The sequence below is a fragment of the Amblyraja radiata genome, chromosome 10, assembly GCF_010909765.2.
Source record: "Amblyraja radiata isolate CabotCenter1 chromosome 10, sAmbRad1.1.pri, whole genome shotgun sequence".
In the NCBI taxonomy this organism is placed as follows: Eukaryota; Metazoa; Chordata; class Chondrichthyes; order Rajiformes; family Rajidae; genus Amblyraja; species Amblyraja radiata.
The window spans coordinates 62,043,688-62,052,491 of NC_045965.1; the positions used below are offsets into that span (position 1 = coordinate 62,043,688).

General features: G+C 50.0%; 1 protein-coding gene across 1 annotated transcript in view; it reads left to right on the forward strand.

The window, feature by feature from the left end:
- st6galnac3 (ST6 N-acetylgalactosaminide alpha-2,6-sialyltransferase 3) overlaps window positions 1–6,796 on the forward strand; it is a 91,478-nt gene extending 84,682 nt beyond the window's left edge. Inside the window, exons 2-3 of the mRNA XM_033029024.1 lie at window positions 909–1,016; window positions 6,245–6,796. Coding sequence (XP_032884915.1) covers window positions 909–1,016; window positions 6,245–6,476 — 340 coding nt within the window. The 3' untranslated portion in view covers window positions 6,477–6,796. The remainder of the gene's footprint in view (window positions 1–908; window positions 1,017–6,244) is intronic.
- The last annotated feature ends 2,008 nt before the right edge of the window (window positions 6,797–8,804 follow it).

The window sequence follows — 8,804 nt, forward strand, 5'->3', positions numbered from 1 at the left end:
TCACCTCACCGTCGCGGAGCTGGCCGAGTCCAGAGCGGGTGGAGCTGTGGTGGACGCTGCTGCGACCCGACCCCCGGAGATTCGGTGGCTGCAACTGCGGGTTTGGCGGACGGCGGCACCGGGAGCCCGCGGGTCCCTGGAGGGAGACCGCTTTTCGGGGCTTCCGCAATGGCGACTTCTCCCGCCCGAGTTGCGGGGTTGAAGAGCTCCTGGCGCGGCTTGGAATGGTGGCGGGTCTCTGCGAGCGCACGCCAGGGGCTCTAACACCAAGACCCGGTGCGCGACCTTGCATCACCCGGCGTGGCTTTAATGGCCGCGGGACAATCGCCATCGCCCGCCGGGGGCTTTGACTTTGACTCTGACATCGGGGGGGGGGGGGGAGTGCAGTGGAGAGAAAAGTTTCTTTGGCCTTCCATCACAGCAATGTGATGGATGTTTATGTAAATTATGTTGTGTCTTGGATCTATTTGTTTGTAAAGTATGTCTGCAGAAACGGCATTTCGTTTGGACCTCAAGGGGTCCAAATGACAATAAATTGAATTGTATTGTAATTGTATTGTATTGTATGAGGTTCGTGCCAGTGTGAGGTGGGTGCAGAGCCCCCCCGATGAGGTCTAAGCAGCTCTCTGTGCAGGTGTAAGAGAACGCCCGCACCTCCAAGCTCAATACATCCTATTTGTCTTTTAATTTGAACAGCATTTCACGCCTTGCTTGGCAAATTGCATTGCGCGCATACTGCCGGCTGGAAACTGTCATGAATTGCAAGCTGGAGATAAGTAATTCAGACGGCCTGTCAACGGTTGTGGCACTTATACTCGCTACGCTGCAAGTGCTTTGTGATGTGGCTTTGACAAAGTGCTAATGCTCAATCATTTTTAAGAGATTTCTCCTGTTCTCATTCTGACCAGGAAGCTGTCGGGCACGTACCTGAGTACTGGCTGGTTCACTCTCGTGCTCGCCATGGAAGTCTGCCCCAAAATACACATCTTTGGGATGATTAACAACACCTACTGCAGGTAAGATCACTGAGGGAGGATTATTTTTTTCACACGTTTCACAAGGTGACTCTGAAAAATATAAAAGGATTCAATCACGGTTTAATTTACCTTAGAGATACAGCGTGGAAACAAGCCTTGAGGCTCAGTGGGTCCACGCCGACCAGCGATCGCATTTAGTTTAGTTTAGTTCGGCGATGCAACGTGGAAACAGGCCCTTCGGCCCACCAAGTCCGTGCCGACCAGCAATCGCCCGTACACTAACACTATCCAACTAACATGAGGGACTATTTATAATTTTATTTATAACATTTTATTTATTAATAACATTTACAACACCAGGGACAATTTATAATTTTACCAAGGCCAATTAACCTACAAATCCGCACGTCTTTGGAATGTGGGAGGAAACCAGAGCACCCAGAGGGAACCCACGCAATCACAGGGACAACTTACAAACTCCGTACAGACAGCACCCCTGGTCAAGATCGAGCCCTGGTCTCTGGTGCTGTAAGGTCAGATGTAAGGTCATAAGTGATAGGAGCAGAATTAGGCCATTCGGCCCATCAATTCTACTCCGCTATTCAATCATGGCTGATCTATATCTCCCTCCTAACCCCATTTTTCTGACCTCCCAATAACCTGAGAATCTATCTCTGCCTTAAAAATATTAATTGATGGCCTCCACAGCCTTCTGTGGCAAAGAATTCCACAGATTCACCAACCTCTGACTAAATAAATTCCTCCTCATCTCCTTCCTAAAGGAACGTCCTTTAATTCTGAGGCCATGACCTCTAGTCCTAGACTCTCCCACTAGTGGAAACATCCTCTCCACATCCACTCAATCCAAGCCTTTCAGTATTCGGTAAGCAGCAGCAACATTAGTTAGCTGTCAGTAAGGCAGCAACTCTACCGCAGCACAACTGTGCTATCCATCTCAGGGTAGATAAAGGCACAAAGTGCTGGAGTAAGTCAGCGGGTCAGACAGCCTCTATGGAGAAGATGAATAGGTGACGTTTCAAGTCGTGACCCTTCTTTTGTTGGCGGGGATAGTGGAGAGGGTGTGGGAGAAAGCTGGATGAGAGTTGGGGGCAGAACAAAATCTGGCAACTAATAAGTGGATACAGGTGAGGAATATTTTTGTTAGGCAGATGGTTCGACAAAGGTTAATTATTATCTGAATGGTGGCCGATTAGGAAAAGGGGAGATGCAACGAGACCTGGGTGTCATGGTACACCAGTCATTGAAAGTAGGCATGCAGGTGCAGCAGGCAGTGAAGAAAGCAAATGGTATGTTAGCATTCATAGCAAAAGGATTTGAGTATAGGAGCAGAGGTTCTACTGCGGTTGTACAGGGTCTTGGTGAGACCACACCTGGAGTATTGCGTACAGTTTTGGTCTCCTAATCTGAGGAAAGACATTCTTGCCATAGAGGGAGTACAGAGAAGGTTCACCAGACTGATTCCTGGGATGGCAGGACTTTCATATGAAGAAAGATTGGATAGACTCGGCTTGTACACGCTAGAATTCAGAAGATTGAATTGAATTGAATTGAATTTCCTTTATTGTCGGTCTGAACGAAATTTCGTGCCTGCAGTCATACATACAATAATACAATAATAAACAACAGTAAACACAAATTAACATCCACCACAGTGAGTTCTCCAAGCACCTCCTCACTGTGATGGAGGCAAAAATCTTAGGGCTGCTGTCTCTTCCCTCCTCTTCTCCCTCTGCGCTGGGGCGATACCCCACCGGGCGATGGTAAATCAGTCCCGCGGCTCACCGAACCCCGCAACGGGCCGGTTCAAACACCGCGGCCCGGGGTGGTCGAAGCTGCCGCCCTCCAGTCCAGCGGACGCAGCTGCTGACGACGTCGTCCACTGGCCCGCGGCTGAACCCCGGACTCAGGTCGCCGCCGCCAGAACGCCGCCTCAGCAACCGGAGCACCGTTCCAGCCCCGAGCCGGGTCGCCCTCACGTGAGTGCCGTTCCACCCTCGGGCTGGGCCACTCCGATGGGAGCGCCGTTTCCCTCGGGCTGGGCCGCCCTCACGGGAGCGTCACAGCCCCTCACGGGAACGAGCCCAGGGCAAGTCCTGACTGGCTGCCTCCGGAGCCTCGAGGTCGCCAGCTCCGCCATTAGGCCTCAGCGCAGACGGAGGCAGAGAAGGGGGATACGACAAAAAAGTCGCATTCCCCCGAAGGGAGAGACAGCAAGCCCTGTTTCAACCCCCCACCCCCCCACATTGAGGGGGGATCTTATAGAAACTTACAAAATTCTTAAGGGGTTGGACAGGCTAGATGCAGGGGAGATGTTCCCCATGTTGGGGGAGTCCAGAACCAGGGGTCACAGTTTAAGAATAAGGGGTAGGCCATTTAGGACTGAGATGAGGAAAATCTATTTTTCTCCCAGAGAGTTGTGAATCTGTGGAATTCTCTGCCACAGAAGGCAGTGCAGGCCAATTCACTGGATGTTTTCAAGAGAGAGTTAGATATAGCTCTTAGGGTTAACGGAATCAAGGGATATGGGGAAAAAGCAGGAACGGGCGTACTGATTTTGGATGATCCGCCATGATCACATTGAATGGCGGTGCTGGCTGGAAGGGCCGAATGGCCTACTCCTGCACCTATTGTCTACGTTTCTATATAAATCTAATGACCCCAGAAATACACAGTTGCACTTTGAGGTGAATTGTGGTAATTAAACTGTCCCACACAGTCTAATCAATCTGATTATTGCTCTTGAACCGAGTACCCTCGTGATTCTGCAGAACATTACGTACTTAATGAAACTATCTGTCACGTTTATTTGTTCTCAATATCAGCGCAGAGGTACTGGAGGAATTTAGTCTTTTGGTCACATGTGTTTGTGTAAAGAGTGTCAACGTTTATCAGTTAGAGTCTTAGTTTAGAGATACAGCGCGGAAACGGGCCCCTTCGGCCCACCGGGTCCGCGCTGACCAGCGATCCCCGCACATTAACACTACCCTGCACACACTGGGGACAATTTTTACATTTACCAAACCAATTAACCTACAAACCTGCACGTCTTTGGAGTGTGGGAGGAAACCGAAGATCTCGGAGAAAACCCACGCAGGTCAGGGGGAGAACGTGCAAACTCGGTGCAGACAGCACCCGTAGTCGGGATCGAACCCGGGTCTCCGGCGCTGCATTCGCTGTGAGGCAGCAACTCTACCGCTGCGCCACCGTGCAGTACAACAGTCGCAGAGTTGTACTGCACAGAACAATGGAGACACACAGACTATTGATGCTGGAAGGCCAATATTTCACTATCATCTTCAATTAATAGAAGACATTAGATTTACATAGAAACATAGAAAATAGGTGCAGGAGTAGGCCATTCAGCCCTTCGAGCCAGCCCCGCCATTCAATATTATCAATTAAGTATAGGCAGTAAATGGTTAGGACTTTATTCCTTGGAGTGCAGGAGGATGAGGGGTGATCTTATAGACGTGTACAAAATCATGATAGGAATCGATCGGGTAATGCACTGAGTCTCTTGCCCAGAATAGGGGAATCGAGAACCAGAGGACATAGGCTTATGGTGAGGGGGGGGGGAGATTTAACAGGAACCTGAGAGGTAATTTCTTTACACAAAGGGTGGTGGGTGTATGGAACGAGCTGCCGGAGGAGGTAGTTGAGGCAGGGACTATAGCAGCATTTAAGAAACATTTCGATAGGTACATGGATAGGACGGGTTTAGAGGGATATGGGCAGGTGGGATTAGTGCAGATGGGGCATGTTGGTCGGCGTGGGCAAGTTGGGTATGGCTATGACTCTATGATATAGGTCTTCTTAGATTTAGGTTCAGGGTTTATCATTGTCACATGCACGTGCGACCCAAACAGATCATATAGGCCATACAAAAATCAAGTCAAGTCAAGTACAATAAGTAAAGCAAAGGGTAAGACACAGAGTGTGGTTCTCAGCATTGTAGTGCAGCAGTTGCAGATACAAAGTCCAATGTCCGCAATGGGGTCGAGGTGAATCGGACAGTACTCTAGCATATGGAAGGACCCTTCAGAAGCCTGATAACAGAGGGGAAGAAGCTGTTCCTGAGTCTGGTGGTGCGCACTTTCAAGCTGCTGTACCTTCTGCCAGACGGGAGCGGGGAGAAGAAGGAATGACAAATGTTTAACGGAAATACATGGGCTGCGGAACTGGGGGGGGGGGGGCTGGGGGGGCTGCACCCCCTCCACTTTTTTGGCGAAGGCATGCTTCATAACCCGGAATTATCCGGCCCGCAGGCGTATTTTTCTCTTCTTCTGATGACCTCCGACATCCAGAATCTCAGAACGAGCGCACGGCGAGAGCGGCAAAACCACGGCCAGCAGTGGCGGAAACCGACTGCCCCCCCCCCCCCCAAAACCCTCCCTCCCTCCCTCCCTCCCCTCCGCTCAACAGCCGCTCAATCACAGCCCGGTTCACAGTCAATATACGGGGCTGTGATTAGCTGCCGAGACCCGAGAGAGAGAGAGAGAGAGAGAGAGAGAGGGGGGGGGGAAGGTGGGGATATAAATATTGTAAACAATGAAGGCACAGTTGTACTATAATGATACTTGATATAGTGTAATTCTTGGTTATGATTTGATGTGTTGTATCGTATGTTTGTATCGAATAAAGTTTTTGAGTTATATAAATTATATCCCCCCACTTTTTGAGTTGGGGGGGTGGCCTGTACCCCCAGGAGGTCGAACAACAACAAAAACTAATAATTGTGCCACTTTCAGAAACGTTCCGCGGCCCCTGTAATAGACACCTCAAACCCACCCTTAGAGAGTTTGCGTTGTTATGCCCCCTGTCCCACTTAGGAAACCTGAACGGAAGCCTCTGGAGACTTTGCGCCCCACCCAAGGTTTCCGTGCGGTTCCCGGAGGTTGCAGGTGGTTTTTGCCAGAGGTAGTGGAAGCAGGTAGGGAGACTGACAAAGACCTCCGGGAACCGCACGGAAACCTTGGGTTCAGGTTTCCTAAGTGGGACAGGGGCATAAAGCTGTTTGCGGATGTAATGAGTTTAAGAAGGAACTGCAGATGCTGGAAAATCGAAGGTAGACAAAAATGCTGGAGAAACTCAGCGGGTGCAGCAGCATCTATGGAGCGAAGGAAATCCTTCGCTCCATAGATGCTGCTGCACCCGCTGAGTTTCTCCAGCATTTTTGTCCACCTGCGGATGGGCTGATCAGCCCTGGCAGTGCCACAGTCACAATGTCACTGACGTCTTCCCTTCAGTCTCCACAGGTCCAGATCACCCAAGAAAATCCCCTACCACTACTACGAGCCGCGGAGTCGGGACGAATGCGCGGAGTACACCATTCACGAAAAAGCCATCAAAAGCGCCCACCGGTTCATCACGGAAAAAGCCGTCTTCGCCAAGTGGGCCAAGCAACACGACATAATCTTCTCACACCCGAGCAGCGTCTCCCTCGACACAAGCTCGCAGCCCCACCTGAAGAATGACTGAACCACTCCCAGGTGTGGGATTGGTGGTCTACCTCTTGAACCCCATCCACTGTGTGCCACCTCCGTTCTGTGACTGCGCGGGGAGCGTGGCAGCGTTTCTACTTCAAACTTTTTGTACTACCATAGGAGGAAGAAAGAGCAAAGATTCAGTAACGACTTAAAATATTTTACTGGGGGTTTTTTTCTTAAATTCCCACAAAACGGTGCACTGCATATTGAAAAATGGCACTAGAACACTTTGACGAGGGGACGTTCGATCCTGGGCTTTTAAATTCCCCCAACGTCCCAGCTCCAGCTTCCTCGGGAAGAACGCTTTCCCACTAAAAGTCCTGTCCCACTGAACAAGTTCATCCCAAGAGCTCTCCCGAGTTTAAAGAAAAATCAAACTCGTGGTAAGCACGTAGAACGTAGCGGGTGCGTCGGAGCTCGGGGACGTCTCTTAGCGACTCGTAACGCTAACGGCAGGTACACGGGAAGACTCGCTAACGGCAGGTAAGCTCGGGAAGACGCGTGAAGATTTTTCAACATGATGAAAAATGTACACGAGAGCCCCGAGTACCTGCGAGCGGCCATTACCGTAAATCTCCGAGTTTGAATCAGGGCAAACTCGGGAGAACTCTTGGAATGAACTCGTACTGTGGCACAGGGCTTTTACGATGGCCGCACAGGACCTGCGACGAGATACGTTGGAGTTCAGCGCTGCAGGAGTGCATGGCCATGCAACGAAGTCGCAGGAGAAGATAGAGACAAAATGCTGCAGTTATGCTCCTGTCCCACTTAGGAAACCTGAACGGAAACCTCTGGAGACTTTGCGCCCCACCCAAGGTTTCCGTGCGGATCCCGGAGGTTGCAGGTGGTTGCCGGAGGTTGCAGGGAGTGGAAGCAGGTAGAGAGACTGACAAAAACCTCCGGGAACCGCACGGAAACCTTGGGTGGGGCGCAAAGTCACCAGAGGTTTCCGTTCAGGTTTCCTAAGTGGGACAGGGGCATTACTCAGTAGGACAAGCAGCACCTCTGGAGAGAAGGAATGGGTGATGTTTCAGTTCGAGACAGAATAGTGAAAGACTCCAGTGCCCTAGTGAGACCACACCTGGAGTATTGTGTGCAGTTTTGGTCTCCTAATTTGAGGAAGGACATTCTTGCTATTGAGGGAGTGCAGCATATGTTCCCCAGGTTAATTCCCGGGATGGTGGGACTGTCATATGCTGAGAGAATGGAGCAGCTGGGCTAGTATACTCTGGAATTTAGAAGGATGAGAGGATATCTTACTGAAACATATAAGATTGTTAAGGGTTTGGACACGCTAGAGGCAAGAAACATGTTCCCGATGTTGGGGGAGTCCAGAACCAGGGGCCACTGTTTAAGAATAAGGAGTAAGCCAATTAGAACGGAGATGAGGAAACACTTTTTCTCACAGAGAGTTGTGAGTCTGTGGAATTCTCTGCCTCAGAGGGCGGTGGAGGCCAGGTCTATGGATACTTTTAAGAGAGAGCTAGATAGGGCTCGTAAAAATAGCGGAGTCAGGGGATATGGGGAGAAGGCAGGAACGGGGTACTGATTGGGGATGATCAGCCATGATCACATTGAATGGCGGTGCTGGCTCGAAGGGCGAAATGGCCTACTCCTGCACCTATTGTCTATTGTCTATTGCTTGGATAGAGTGGTTGTGGAGAGGAAGTTTCCACTAGTGGGAGAATCTAGGACCAGAGGTCATAGCCTCAGAATTAAAGGACGTTCTTATAGGAAGGAGATGAGGAGAAATCTCTTTAGTTAGAGGGTGGTGAATCTGTGGAATTCTTTGCCAGAAGGATTTAGAGGCCAGGTAAATGGATATTTTTAACGCGGAGATAGATTATTGATTAGTACTGGTGTCAGAGGTTATGCTGAGAAGGCAGGAGAATGTGGTTAGAAGGGAGAGATAGATCAGTCATGATTGAATGGCGGAGTAGACGATGGGCAGAATGGCCTAATTCTACTCCTATCCCTATTGATCTTATTAGACCCTTCTACAGGGTCTCGACCCGAAACGTCACCCATTCCTTTCCAGAGATGCTGCCTATCCCGTTGAGTTACTTCAGCATTTTGTATCTGTCTTCAGTGTAAGCCAGATTCTGCAGTTCCTTCCCACGCAGAAGTTGTAACGGAAGCAGCTGTTAATGTACCGATGTCATTGAAACATATAAGATTGTTAAGGACTTGGACACGCTAGAGGCAGGAAACATGTTCCCGATGTTGGGGGAGTCCAGAACCAGGGGCCACAGTTTAAGAATAAGAAGAATAAGGAGTAAGCCATTTAGAACGGAGACGAGGAAACACTTTTTCCCACAGA